Genomic DNA, 15,609 nt, shown 5'->3' with positions numbered 1-15,609 from the left:
CCCAGATACACCACTAAAAAAAGCAGAATACCAAGTCTATCCCAAAAATTCAGCCTGAAAGAACATATAAAAAGACCAGCACAATGATTTGAGCCATGCTATCTAGTTGGATAATCTCTGATATGATGATCTTTGTTCAATAGAGAATGTTGTTGTTTATGAAACTGAAGAAACATCTTATAGAAGAACAATTCAAACAATATTTCCAGTGCAGAAAAATGTTTAAAAAAATCTGATATTTTATTAAAACAAACTTAAATCACATAACCACCTCCATCAATTAGCAGCAGATAAAATACACATCAAATCAAAATATATAGAAAAAACTCGAACTATCCCACCACCGTATGTCAATCAGGGCCTCAAAATATATTTCAACTCCAAGTTGACAGAATTTATCTAATCCCAATGCTAAATAATTCATGCAAATACAGAAATAAAAAAATGGAGAATCACTTTCCATCAAAGTAAACAATAGATTTTTAAGAGACTCAGAGATGAGTACTGAGGTTTTTTTTTTTTTTTACTTACCCGGGGCTTCCTCCAGCCCCATAAGCACAGATGTGTCCTTCACTGTCCTCCTGCAATCTCTTGTTCAGCTGCGGTGAGCCCCGATAAGGGACTCAGCCGAAGCCAGTCTGGGTCTTCATGCGCAGTAGATCCAGATTGACGTCACTGAGCATATTACTGGGGCTCCCCACGGCTGAACGGGAAACTGCAGGTGGATGGCAAGGGACGCATCCATGCTTATGGGGACGGAGGAAGCCCCAGATAAGTAAAAAAATACTCTAATACTCATCACTGAGTCTCTTTAAGGGCAAGTTACAGATTATAAATCTAACAGTACATAACACACTGAAACATAATGTAAATTTATATTTAAAAAAATGACCAGGTTTCCATGTACCAGCTGATCATAGTTCACTTCATTTGTGATTAACTTAATATGTCACCAAAAACAATGTAATTTCTGTCTGTCCTGTGGTCTGTGATGGTGGATTAAGCTTCTACAGGGTGCATGAAGCTGCTGTAATATTGCTGTATGCAGACAGTGCAGAACAATATTAGCATTACTACTGGCAGCAAGTTACTGCAAGTTTTGCTATTAGCACAACCTGTGGTGTTTAAGTACTGCTGGTGTTGCTACGATAACAAGCATGTTAATGTAGCAATGATCATTTTCCACAAGTACCACGAGTCACACTAATAATGGAACTCATGATAACATGATACCGGCAGTAATGGTAATATTGCTGTAAACTGTCTGCATACAGCAATTTTACTGCAGCTTCAATGCATCAACCCCCAAATCACATATGTTAATTAATAAATCTGTTCTACTTATCAATAATCATAATCCTGTGATGCTACAGCAATATGTTTATTAAAACACAGCTTACAGGCTGACATCCACTCGCTCATGTATCTTCTGATGTCTTCTCAGATGGGACTGCCGTGAGAAGCTCTTGTCACATTCTAAACAACTAAATGGCTTTTCTCCTGTGTGAGTTCTCTGATGCCGAGTAAGAGTTGAATTCTGTGAGAATCTTTTATCACATTCTGTACATTTATATGGTTTCTCTCCAGTGTGAATCCGGAGATGTATACGAAATGCTTGTTCAGTGCTGAAGGACTTATCACATTCAGAGCAAGAAAACAGCTTCTCTCCTGTGTGAATCCTCTGGTGGTATTTGAGGCTTGCTTTGGAAGTTAAACTTTCTTCACATACTGAGCAAGGAAACAGCTTCTCTCCTGTGTGAATCCTCTGGTGTTCTATGAGGTGGCATTTTGTGGTAAAACATTTCTGACATTCAAAGCAGGAAAAAATCTTCTCTCCAGTATGAATCCTCTGATGTCTTATAAGGGATGACTTCTCAGTGAAAGATGTGTCACATTCTGAGCAGGAAAAGGGCTTCTCTTCAGTGTGAATCCTCTGATGAAGCATGAGGTTTCCCTTGAGACTGAAACATTTTTGACATTCAGGGCAAGAAAATGGCTTCTCCCCAGTGTGTCTCCTCTGGTGTCTAATAAGGTCTGATTGAAAAATGAAGCTTTTCTCACACTCTGAGCAGAAAAATGGCCTCTCCCCAGTGTGACTCCTCTGATGACTAATAAGCTGTGATTGATAAGTGAAGCTTTTCTCACACTCTGAGCAGTGATGCGGCTTGCCTCCTCTGTGACTCATCATGGGCTGCTGGAGATACTTTTTGCTCCTGCAACTGAATATATTATATGTTATTGTTGCTATATTACCAGAAGCTCTGACAGCATATCAAACAAAACAAATGTTCTATTATAGGGATGCTCATTCAGATTCCACTAAAATGCAATTGCCGCATTTCAGATTGGAAATCTGTATGTCCACATTGGAATTTGGTACTTGGAAATAACAATGCGGAAGCAGATTTTTGCGTAAATGTGAAAACTTATGTGGAAATTACGCTTAATGATATGCAGTAATTTTAAGCCAATCAGAATAACTCAGAGTTAATAAACCAATGAGTGAATGCGGATTTTAAGCAAAAATTTTGGTGGAAAATCCGCATTACAGATACTGGGTAATTTTAAGCCAATCAGAAGACTCAGAAAGTTGGAATGAATTAGCCAATCAGATAATGCCTTTTTTCGCCGGAACTCCATTTACCGATATTTGGTAATTTCAAGCCTTTCAGAACTTCAGAAGACTTGCAATGAATAGTTAATCAGAGAACGTGACCATTTATTTTTGGTGGAATGCGGAAAGACGTGAAAGGAGTAAATCAGTAGCAGTAATCAGCATTTCCGATCATCTCTAGTCTATTAGAAAACTACACTTCAAATGATAATCCTTTTTAAGACACTTGGAACTAGCACATGATAATCCATAATGTGGCTTATTAGATCGTCATTTACAAAAGGAATTTGCGAAAAGGAACACAATCCTCTTTTATTTATATGCAATGTGCACTGTCCAGCTGCCAGAATCGTGTGCCATGAAAAAGCAGGCTTGTTGGCATCTTTGTGTAGGTCCTTGCCAGGCGGTGCTTTGTTACTGGTTCATGCCACTATTCCTCATACCACTTAGCCTGAGATGACTCTGATTAATGTACCACATGGCCACTCATTCTCAACCCTCAGTCTTTAGTCCTTATTTGACTACTGCCCTCCAAAATATGTTTTACCACTATTTTAAAATATTACATTGTCTAAGTAGAGATGATCAGGGTAGCAATGCACTGATATTATGCTGGCAATACACAATTAGATTTTTCAGTTGATTTACTGTCCGATCTTATTTTCAATCGATTTTCCGATCCATGGTCTTATCTTGTCTTATCAATTTCCATTCATTTCTATGAGAAATCGATCAGAAAAACAATCAAAAATAAGATTGATCATGTCGGAAGATGTCTATTGAACCATCTTTCTGCTGAAAAAACTTATGGTGTATTCCCAGCATTAATGCAATAAATGAATACATTCATTTTATCTTATAACTGACCTGCATATCAAATCATGACTGGTTACTGAACTCTGTTAAACTATACAACCCTTTTATTATCCCTAGTTTGTTAATCAATTATCTTACCTGTGCGATTTATTCAGACTTTCTTTATGTACAATGACATTATTTTCACTTTATTTTAAAATCAACAAACAAAATTGACATAAAGAGCAACTGTTAAAAATTCAAACTAAAGAAAGCAAAATAATACAATACAATCCTAACTACAATGTGTTTAGACTAATATTACAACTGAGTAAATCAGAATGGTCATAGTTACTGTGAGGAAACGCGGAGGAGCCGCCGCCTCTCACAGTGAGGCAGCTGTTTCCGCGTTCAGCAGCGCGTCACAACGCGAAAAAACCGCCGCATGCCGCTTAGGCAGAGCGGCAGAATCCGCATTGGTAACGGCGGAATCCGCATTGGTAACGGCGGAATCCGCATCAGAGGCGGCCCCCGCACTAGATACATTGCATGACAGTACTGGTGTTGCTGGGACTGATAGTCCACCAAGATTCAGACTTACACGCGCGCGAGCACAGAGGCAGAGTTTAAATAGCAGTTAGAAAGGAGTCGGCTGACCAGCTGGGTCAGCTGACAAATTCCACTGCTCCCATTGGACCAGCAATTAGGGAGGTCCTGGAAAGGTCCTAGAGTATATATACTGCTGGTTGTTCACTTGCTCTTTGTCTGGCGTGCGATCACTTATGTGGAAGCACCCAGATCCGTAGTCAGATCCGCAAGTGTGCCGGGACCAGCTGGAGCTGTAATCCTACACTTAGCTAGATTCTGTTGATAGCTAAAGTACTAGTTTGATTGTGATTATTGTGATTATCTGTTATGACTTTTGCCTGCCTTGACTACCCTTCTGAACTCTGATCTTGTACCTCGATATTTCTGAAACTCTGTTGCCGAACCCCGGCTCGTTCCTTGACTCTGCTTCTGCCTCCTGATTTTGTACCCCGATATTTCTGATACCCCGTTGCTGAACCCTGCCTGTACTCTGACTCCGCCTTTGCCTCCTGATCTTGTACTTTATCTGTCCGTGTGTGTACGACCTGGCTTGTCCGACCTCGAGAACCGACCTTACTGTTAGAGGCGGTTCCTCGTTCTGTTAAGTGACCCTTCCGCCAGAGGGTTACTTTCAGTATATCCTTCCCGCTGGCAGCCTGACTCCTCCCGCCTTGGAGAGCTCAGGTTTGCGGAAGGAATCTGTGCAGCTCTCCTTACTGCACTGAGGCCTAGTCCTCAAAGTGTTACAGTTACACCAAACACTACACTCTACTCAAGTGAACAGAGGTTAGCTAGTATATCGGATTATCAGTGATACTGCAGATCACGTATAATCTGGTATACATCTGTATTTCCTGTGATACTGCAGATCACTGGTAATCAGATCCTCTCTGTGCTTCACCGATCGTTACAGAACGCCAGACCAAAAAAATGCAAATGGACGCACACACTGACCGTCTGGGCGCACTTGCCACTTCGGTGGAAAACATCAACCAAGTGCTGGGTAGCCACAAGACTATGATTGATGTCCTGTCAGGCTCTGTGCAAACCCTCCAGACGTCAGTTGATTCAGTGCGATCCTCTCCTAGTACTGACATACGTATGCCTGTACCTGATAAGTTTTCCGGCCACAAGTCTGACTTCCGGAATTTCAGGAGTAGAGTGTTGTCGTATTTCGAGTTGAGACCCCGATCCTCGGGGACTGAGACCCAACGGGTCATCTTTATTAAAACTTTGCTGACTGGGGACTCCCAGTCCTGGGCATACAACCTGCCTCCTACCAATATTGCCCTGACCTCGGTGGAGGAATTCTTTAAGGCCATGGCCATAATTTATGACGACCCTGACCTTGCCGCGTCCTCTGAGCGGAAGCTCAAACTTTTGCGGCAAGGCAGAGGCTCGGTCGAGGATTATGCGGCAGAGTTCCGTAGGTGGTCAGTCACCGCTAGATTCGATAACTTTGCTCTGATGGATTACTTCCTGTCTGGGTTGTCGGAGGAAGTCTCTGATCTAATGTTAACTGTACCCAAGCCCAAGACAGTCGATGAGGCCATATCATCGGCCATTCGAGTTGATCGTAGGTTATGCCATCAGAAGCAGGTTAGGGGTAGTCACCGCGTCAGGGTGACATCTTACGCGGCACCATTCGCTACACCCCTAGTAACACCTTCTCCGCCTGTCTCACCCTCTCCGGCCTTGCCTCCACCCGAACCAATGCAGATTGGTCATTCGAAGTTGACCCAGGTGGAGCGACGGCGGAGAATGACGGAACAGCTGTGCCTGTATTGCGCAGCAGCAGGGCATAGGGTGCGAAACTGCCCTAACAAGTCGGGAAACGACTTTGCCTAGGAGTAGTGGGGGGTGACACCCTAGGCACACAATTTTCACCCCTTAAAGAGAAAAAATTGCTTCTCCCCTGTACTATCACATGGGAGAATAAGTCCGTAGCCACTGAAGCGTTTGTTGATTCTGGCTCAGCGGCTAATTTTATGGATCTTGAATTTGCTCAGGAGTTGGGTATTCCCCTCACTCCAGTGAGGTCACAGCAGTAGACGATTCCCCTCTGCAACGGGATCGCCCACTGTCACAGACCCCGGAGGTGAAGGTCGTCATAGGGGTACTGCATGGGGAGCAGTTACGATTTTTTGTGTTATGCATGTCTACCTCCACTATTATCCTAGGCATGCCGTGGCTGCAAATCCATTCTCCGCACATAGACTGGGCTACGGGTCAGGTAACCAGATGGTCCGATCATTGTCACCAACGGTGTTTAGGGAAGGTGACATTGGGTCGGACCAAGATTCTTGTGGAGGGGGTTCCCGAAGAGTATGCAGAGTTCTCTGATGTATTTTGTCCTAAGTCTGCTGATCAGTTACCCCCTCATCGCCCGTTCGATTGCCCCATTGATCTCCGTGCTGGTTGTATGCCTCCTAGGGGTCACCTGTATAACTTGTCCGGTCCAGAGAAGATGGCTATGCAGGAATACATTCGTGATAACTTAGCCAAGGGGTTCATCCGGCCCTCCCGGTCGCCTGCTGGGGCCGGTTTCTTTTTCGTTAAAAAGAAAGACGGGGGTCTCCGACCTTGTATTGATTATCGGGGCCTCAATAAGATCACGATAAAAAATCGCTATCCGTTACCCTTGATAGACGATTTATTTACGCAACTCACAGCCGCAAAGATCTTCTCTAAATTGGATCTGAGGGGGGCATACAATCTAATCCGCATCAGAGAGGGTGATGAGTGGAAGACGGCCTTCAACACACCCGACGGGCATTACGAGTACCTAGTGATGCCCTTCGGGTTGTGCAATGCGCCAGCCGTCTTCCAAGAATTAATCAATGAGGTATTCCGGGAGGTTTTGGGTAGATTCGTGTTGGTATACCTCGATGACATACTAATTTATTCCAATAACCTCTCCGAACACAGAGTTCACGTAAAATTTGTCCTAAACAAATTAAGACAGAATAGGCTCTACGCGAAGGTGGAAAAGTGTATATTTGAAGTGACCACGGTCACGTTTCTGGGATACGTAATTTCCACCTCGGGCCTCTCAATGGATCCTGCCAAGGTCACAGCCGTGTTGGAGTGGCCACAGCCAGTGGGGTTGAAGGCCCTGCAGAGATTTTTGGGGTTCGCGAACTATTACAGGAGGTTCATTAAGGGATACTCCACCTTAGTTGCCCCCCTTACCAGTCTCACGAAAAAAGGGGCGGATACCAACCACTGGTCTCCTGAAGCCATGGCGGCATTTGCTTTATTGAAAAAATTATTTTGCTCAGCACCAATTTTGAGGCATGTTGACACGTCCTTTCCCTTCATTGTGGAGGTTGATGCCTCAGAAGTTGGGGTGGGGGCGGTGCTGTCGCAACGGTCTGGGTTGCAGGGCAGATTACACCCATGTGCTTATTTTTCCCGCAGGTTTTCACCTGCAGAAAAAAATTATGATATAGGCAACCGGGAACTTCTGGCTATTAAGTTGGCATTTGAGGAGTGGCGCCACTGGTTAGAGGGGGCAGAACACACGATCACAGTTTACACCGACCATAAGAACTTGGAATACATCGAGGGGGCGAAGAGATTGAGTCCCCGTCAGGCCCGATGGTCTTTGTTTTTTACAAGGTTTAGATTTATAATCACGTACACCCCAGGCAGCAAAAACGTCAAGGCAGATGCCCTCTCCAGGTGTTTTGAACCAGAAACGGCACAGCCACCCGCTCCTGAGTCTATCATCCCGCGGGAACTAGTGTTAGCCGCAACAGAGACTTGGGAGGATTGGACGGAGGTTTTGGGTCCATTTCAGCAGGACGTTCCTGAGGGAAAACCCGAAGGGGTTATGTTTATCCCTTTGCCCTTTCGTTTACAAATCCTGCACCTCTTTCACGCCCATAAGAATGCTGGTCATCCTGGAGCTGCTAGAACGCAGGATCTGATTGCCAGGTGTGCTTGGTGGCCTTCTTTGGCAACAGATTGCAAAGAGTTTGTCAGGGAGTGTGCGGTCTGTGCCAAGAGTAAACCTTCCCGGCTGGCATCTGTAGGTAAGCTGCAGCCTTTGCCCACCCCGAGTGAGCCATGGACCCACTTGTCCATGGATTTTGTGGGAGAATTGCCCAGGTCTGAAGGAATGTTGGTCATTTGGGTGGTAGTCGACCGTTTTAGCAAGATGGCCCATTTTGTGCCCCTGAAAGGACTCCCCTCGGCTCAGGAACTGGCCGAGTTGTTCATCATTCACGTCTTCCGGCTGCATGGCATTCCGGAAGACATTGTGTCGGATAGGGGAGTCCAATTTGTCTCTGGTTTCTGGAGGGCATTTTGCCGCCAAATGGGCATGAAGTTGTCTTTTTCGTCAGGCTACCACCCACAGACTAATGGGCAGACGGAACGTATCAATCAATCTTTGGAACAATTCCTAAGATGTTACGTTGCGGAAGCACAGACTGACTGGGTAAAATTTTTGCCCTTCGCGGAATTTGCACAAAATAATTTGAAGAACTCCTCATCTGGGTTCTCTCCATTCCAGATTGTGACAGGGAGATCACCCAAATTTTCCCCTTTTCCAGTCGTGTCATCCCCATTTCCAGCACTGGAGGATTGGCAAAGATCACTTAGGGACAATTGGGGAATTGTTAAGGGGAATTTGCAGAAGGCGTTCCAGAGTCAGAAGGGTCAAGCAGACAAAAGATGATCCGTGGAATGGAAGTTTCAGCCAGGGGAGTTAGTCTGGGTGTCCACACGTCACTTGACCCTGAAGCAGCCTTCTACCAAACTGGGTCCCAGGTTTGTGGGTCCATTCCCAGTAACCAAGAGAATCAATAACGTGACTTACGCCATTGATCTTCCTGCCAGCATGCGGGGCGTAAGGTCGTTTCATGTGTCCCTACTCAAACCTGCGGTCCAGGTGGGTTCCGCTCCTCCTCCACCTGTGTTGGTAGATGACCAACCTGAATATGAGGTGGAAAAGTTTTTAGATTCACGTGTTGTGCAAAACTCAGTACAATATCTCGTACACTGGAAAGGGTACGGCATTGAGGAGAGGCAATGGGTACCAGGGACGCGCAAGCATGCAGACGAATTAAGGAGAGAATTTCATGCCTCACATCCCGAGAAACCTGGTGGGAGTTGTCCGGAGTCCACTCCTCGGGGGGGGGGGGGGTACTGTGAGGAAACGCGGAGGAGCCGCCGCCTCTCACAGTGAGGCGGCTGTTTCCGCGTTCAGCGAAAAAAACGCCGCATGCCGCTTAGGCAGAGCGGCGGAATCCGCATTGGTAACGGCGGAATCCACATCAGAGGCGGCCCCCGCACTAGATACATTGCATGACAGTACTGGTGTTGCTGGGACTGATAGTCCACCAAGATTCAGACTTACACGCGCGCGAGCACAGAGGCAGAGTTTAAATAGCAGTTAGAAGGGAGTCGGCTGACCAGCTGGGTCAGCTGACAAATTCCACTGCTCCCATTGGACCAGCAATTAGGGAGGTCCTGGAAAGGTCCTAGAGTATATATACTGCTGGTTGTTCACTTGCTCTTTGTCTGGCGTGCGATCACTTATGTGGAAGCACCCAGATCCGTAGTCAGATCCGCAAGTGTGCCGGGACCAGCTGGAGCTGTAATCCTACACTTAGCTAGATTCTGTTGATAGCTAAAGTACTAGTTTGATTGTGATTATCTGTTATGACTTTTGCCTGCCTTGACTACCCTTCTGAACTCTGATCTTGTACCTCAATATTTCTGATACTCTGTTGCCGAACCCCGGCTTGTTCCTTGACTCTGCTTCTGCCTCCTGATTTTGTACCCCGATATTTCTGATACCCCGTTGCTGAACCCTGCCTGTACTCTGACTCCGCCTTTGCCTCCTGATCTTGTACTTTATCTGTCCGTGTGTGTACGACCTGGCTTGTCCGACCTCGAGAACCGACCTTACTGTTAGAGGCGGTTCCTCGTTCTGTTAAGTGACCCTTCCGCCAGAGGGTTACTTTCAGTATATCCTTCCCGCTGGCAGCCTGACTCCTCCCGCCTTGGAGAGCTCAGGTTTGCGGAAGGAATCTGTGCAGCTCTCCTTACTGCACTGAGGCCTAGTCCTCAAAGTGTTACAGTTACACCAAACACTACACTCTACTCAAGTGAACAGAGGTTAGCTAGTATATCGGATTATCAGTGATACTGCAGATCACGTATAATCTGGTATACATCTGTATTTCCTGTGATACTGCAGATCACTGGTAATCAGATCCTCTCTGTGCTTCACCGATCGTTACAGTTACCTGGTAGGATGTAGTACTGGGGCTCCTTATTCCTGGGAAGTCCCTGGTATTCTGCTACCTGACTTAGTTCTGACCCATCTTTTATTCTCTTCTTCTCCATTCACTGGCATGAGGTTTTTTTCTATTGGTTAAAAAGGGTTTCCTGTTAACAGCAAAAGGTGTGTTTACACTATTATTAAAAGACAGTTCCAAGAACTCTTTATGTAAATTAACCCCCAGCCAGTAAGGTGATAACTTCATTAACATTCCACAATATGAACAAAAGGCAAATGGATGGAGTTGACCAAAGTTGGAGATTTTTCAATAACATAACAATAGATGGAACCACAATGAATAGGTCAGTAGTGGATAGACAGTTTCAGTGTTCTATGCATACATATTAATATGTTTTGTACCAAATTCACAAATTTGGAAAGCATTCTCCTCAAAATCTTCTTAGAAATCTCATATTAATATGCCTATCTTTTTTTAAAGTCAAATTTTATTGAATTTTTTTAACAAAAGGTGCCAATATGGACAGCACAAACATATGCAACAAAACAAAACAATTAAGTCCCATCTACATGATAGCATTCTTTGTACGATTCAATTACGATTCTATTTACGATCCAATTAAATCTGACATGTCCGATCAGGATTTGATTCTATTCAATTCGATTTGCCATTGTTTTGCAATGGCAAATCGAATTGCAGTGGAGCAGAGTAGCGCTCCCATTTACAAAATATCACAGAGTTCTGCTAACCTATATATGCTGAATCCAGATTAGGGTCCGGTTAACCTAAATCAGGTCATTTTTATGAGCGTCCAACCATCTGAACCATGGAGAATGAGGAGTAACAGAGGCGCCAATTTAGAGTAAAATATTTTAAAAACAATTTAAAAGGAGGGGGGTTGGTGGTTACCACCCTCAAGTATAAAGTGACCAGCCAATGAGTCTTATATAAGTAGACAATGTAATTTATTTTAAAATCTCCAGGCAAGCAACGCGTTTCACGGGTCAAAAGCCTGCTTCATCAGGCAATCAATTTTGGAGATACATTGAAGAGACAGAGAGAAAAAAAGAGACAAGAAAATACACAAATGAATGGAATACAGTATTACAGTGGACGCCAGTTGTTTAAATAGTAAAAACTTCATAAAAAATCAGAACAATTCATAATCAGATATGAGCTCAACACAGACAAATGTCAAACATATGGCCATCTCTCATTAAAACGTATGATGGTATGTTACACTATGCAAGGCAATCCGACGTGAATAAATGAAAGATCCAGAGCACCATTATGAATGCCTGTAAAATATATAAAAAACGAGGACAAAGCTGGATTCAATAAATATATCACTCACTGACAATGAATCATCAGGATACATAAGAATAAGTGCATAGACAAAGCACAATGTCCTAGGACTAGTTTAAAACTTTTATAACTAACCAACAGAGAGTTTATAAAGCGCATAGTGCAAAGTGCTGCAGACAAATATATAATAAAAAGTAGACCATAACCTTTACACTATTCAAGCTGAGAAGAGGTACTCACCACAACTGTGTCGTTCAAAAGTGAAGTGCCAACTGTAGGGGAATATTGCTGCCAGCTGAAGTTATAACAGCGTGGGACGCCAGCGAGGACAGGTATCCGGAAGTAAACAGCGCATAGCAGCTTCCGGTAGTATTGGCTGATGGAGGGGCAGCGCGGAATGACGGTGACGTCATACCATTGTGTACGCGTGTGGGGGGTGGACGCGGATACAAGGACGCATAATACGTAATAGCGTGGAGAAGAGCAAGGACATGCGCAATGTGTATTTAAGAGACGGCGCCGCCATGCTGGAAGCGGCGGTTGTGCGCCAGTATTAGTTTGGCATCATGTGTAGTGAAATTAAGTTACAATCATCCAGGGGTGACTAAATTTTCGTGGAGTTAACATAATCTGCGCAAAGTTCACATTAAATGAGATTAACGTGGGAGCATAAACCTAGGAGTAGCTGGTAGTGAAATGCTACCATCTTGTGGCCAATTGTATTAAAACATCCTCTTCCAGAAGGATTGTAAATAATGCAATGTTACTGTATTTGGTCTAAATAACCAGGTCTGGGAGTATAGAGAGTTGGGAAGGGGATAGGGGGGGGAAAGGAGAGGGAAAGGGAGGAAAAAAGAAGAAGGGGTGGGGGGTGGGGGGTTTGAACAAGAGTTAGGAAAAAAAGAACAATTGACATCAAATGGGTAGAAATACATACTGTAATTAGAAATGATTGCTGGATCTCGCTATATAAACATGATTATTAAATATAAAAATGTTATTAACACAAAATAAACAATTATTAAAATAAACGTTAATCAAGGGGAACGATAAAAGAGAGGACTATGGTCGGCAGGAAAATTCCATGTTGACCGATTAAAAGAGTTTTTCCAAAACTTCATTAAGGCCCTCAGGGGCCAGGGTCCTGAGGGTCTGTATCCAATACATCTCTTTGTTCTTCAAAGCCTCAAAAGTATTTTTTCCTAACTCTTGTTCAAACCCCCCACCCCCCCTTCTTCTTTTTCCTCCCTTTCCCTCTCCTTTCCCCCCCCCCTATCCCCTTCCCAACTCTCTATACTCCCAGACCTGGTTATTTAGACCAAATACAGTAACATTGCATTTCACTACCAACTACTCCCCACGTGAATATCTAGGTTTATGCTCCCACGTTAATCTCATTTAATGTGAACTTTGCGCAGATTATGTTAACTCCACGAAAATTTAGTCACCCCTGGATGATTGTAACTTAATTTCACTACGCATGATGCTAAACTAATACTGGCGCACAGCCTCCGTAGATGCGCAGACGCGCGCGAAACGGCCGTCAGGCTTGACCACCCAGCACCCACCGCACCGCCAGGTACCCCACATCTAACTGCATGCTTTTAATGTGCAAGATAGCCTTGCTTTTGTTGCTCATGTGCACATCCCTGCTTGCATGTAATCAAGAATAAACACAGCTTTTCCGCAGTGCCGGTCTCTCCTGCTTACCTGCTTCATTTGCCAATATGTTTGTCTATCTACCAGAGCACGCCTAGCTGTTTAGCAAGAGGTACCTGTTTAAAGACTACTTATGCTCACTTGCTGCACCATAGTGCCAACCCGCTTTTTTCCTTTGCATTTGTTCATAAATTCTAAGTATGTTTAGTTGAAACCTTGTTCAGGCTATTTAGTAGAATATTATTTATTGTCAAGTAAAAGTTAAAAAGTGTGTTCACACTATGCAGTTGCAAAGTGGCCGCACTGCGCAGGCACAAATCACATCCAAGTCCTGCGCAGTAGCACAGGGTGCTCATAAATGGCTTTTTTCTCCATGCACAAGTGTCTGTGTGCTGCTGCACAGGAGAAAAACCACTGGCACCTGGACCAGTGCAGCTGCACGCTTACATAGAGGGTAATGCAGTAGCAAAGATAAGGAAGGTCCCGGCCAGCAGCAGTGGGGTTGCTGAGGATTGGGGAAGCCTCTGGATCATCCGGAGGTTTCCCCTACTGATGTTATTATCTAAACTAAAAAAACAAAACAAAAAAAACATTGCAACCCTTCTAATATTTTATTTAATCCCCTTATGCCTCAAAAACACCTCACATTTCTGTTGGCATGAGGCCTAAATACCTTTAATGTTACCTTGTGATGTCTGGCACCAAAATCTCTGCAGCAGAGCCAGTTAGAGACCTGACTGTATACTGTCAAAAGAACTGAAAAACATGTCAGCACAATATAAATACTCAAAACGTAAATATTAACATTATAAAATAATACTGAACCTAAATTATGAACTTTATGTAATTAAAGTAAAATGAATATCTGTGCAGATTACACAAGTAGAATTTACTGATAATGTTTAAGAGCACAAGTCTATTAAAAAGATTAGTTAAAAAACTTAGTCTAATCTAGTCTAGTCTAGACTAATCTAGTTAAAGAAAAAATGTTTAACCTCCTTGGCGGTAACCCCGAACGTAGTTCGGGGTAAGCCACGCAGGAGGTTTTCTCAGGCCCTGCTGGGCCGATTTGCTTAATTTTTTTTTGCTGCACGCAGCTAGCACTTTGCTAGCTGCGTCAGCGCACTGATCGCCACCGCCCCGCGCTCGATCGCTGCTATCTGTCGCGCCGCGCCGCCCCCCCCCCTAGACCCCGTGCGCTGCCTGGCCAATCAGTGACAGGCAGCGCTGAGGGGTGGATCGGGACTCCCAATGACGTCCCGACGTCGGTGACATTGGTGACGTCATCCCGCCCCGTCGCCCCGTCGCCCTCTTCGAACGGGATTTCCTTATCGGAGATCGCCGAAGGCAATCGAAGCGGGCGGGGGGATGCCGCTGAGCAGCGGCTATCATGTAGCGAGCCCTGGGCTCGAGGGCTCGCTACATGATTTAAAATAAAAACAAAAAACTGCTGCGCTGCCTCCTGGCGGAATTTTCTAGACTGCCAGGAGGGTTAGGAACAAAAGGCTTTCAGAGCCAACATGACCAGCAAGACGAGCGGCAGGGGTCACACTTGAGAGAAACGCAGTGTTTCACCGAATACCAAATGCTATGGAAATGCATGTAAGGATAGTCTATGGTGACTATGTGGAAAAGGAATATTTCTACAGAGTACATAAGTAAAATTTACTGATAATGTTTAGGAGTGAGTGGCAATCAGAGCCAACATGACCAACAACAAATGAGAGAGAGCTTTACAGCATCACACACAAAATACTTGTTTATTTACATTCCCTAAGGATCCATTCAAACACTAATGTTTCTCTCCAGCTTGTAGCGTCCATTTATTTTGCATATACCCTTCACCTGAGCTTGTTTGAAGAAACAACACCTTTCTATAAAACCAAATTAAGAATGTTCACAGCGCTACAAATTCCGCCTCCTTTTCCCACTGGGGAGTTGTGTGTAATTCCAGCAATGAGAAAAGAACACTATGCATTTAATTAACCTTCTGGGCGTTTAATTTCTGCCTTGATTTCTGTGTCAAAAGTGGAAAATTGTTTTTCCCTGTGTGTATCAGTTTCACTGGCAAGAGTCACATGTAATTCCAACTACCTGCTCCATTGGCTTAATCTGTATTATATAAAATTCCAGCATATGAGCCACAATAACTCAGACGAAAGTATCGACCAGGATGCTGATGGATACCGAGTTATGTGCATATGCTAGAACTCTTATAATGCAGTCTCCATGGCCATAGCTGGCCTGACGCCACACTGCTACTCTTCACACTGACTTATGCTCCATTCTCAGGTCCTCCATCCTTGAGCCTAATATTTCTGCATCTTCAAGACACCTTTAGGGGTGTCATATATTCATGATGTCATGCAGGTTATGACAGAGCTGGGACAAGGT

General features: G+C 44.3%; 1 protein-coding gene across 1 annotated transcript in view; it reads right to left on the bottom strand.

The window, feature by feature from the left end:
- The window catches only part of LOC137560743 (zinc finger protein 850-like), a 159,759-nt gene extending 157,574 nt beyond the window's left edge, over nucleotides 1-2,185 (bottom strand). The window contains exon 1 of the mRNA XM_068271894.1: nucleotides 1,435-2,185. Coding sequence (XP_068127995.1) covers nucleotides 1,435-2,185 — 751 coding nt within the window. The remainder of the gene's footprint in view (nucleotides 1-1,434) is intronic.
- Nucleotides 2,186-15,609: the final 13,424 nt, after the last annotated feature.

Source organism: Hyperolius riggenbachi, chromosome 3, assembly GCF_040937935.1.
Source record: "Hyperolius riggenbachi isolate aHypRig1 chromosome 3, aHypRig1.pri, whole genome shotgun sequence".
NCBI lineage: Eukaryota > Metazoa > Chordata > Amphibia > Anura > Hyperoliidae > Hyperolius > Hyperolius riggenbachi.
Note: the sequence above shows the minus strand (reverse complement) of the source record. Positions and strands in the feature narration are given on the sequence as shown.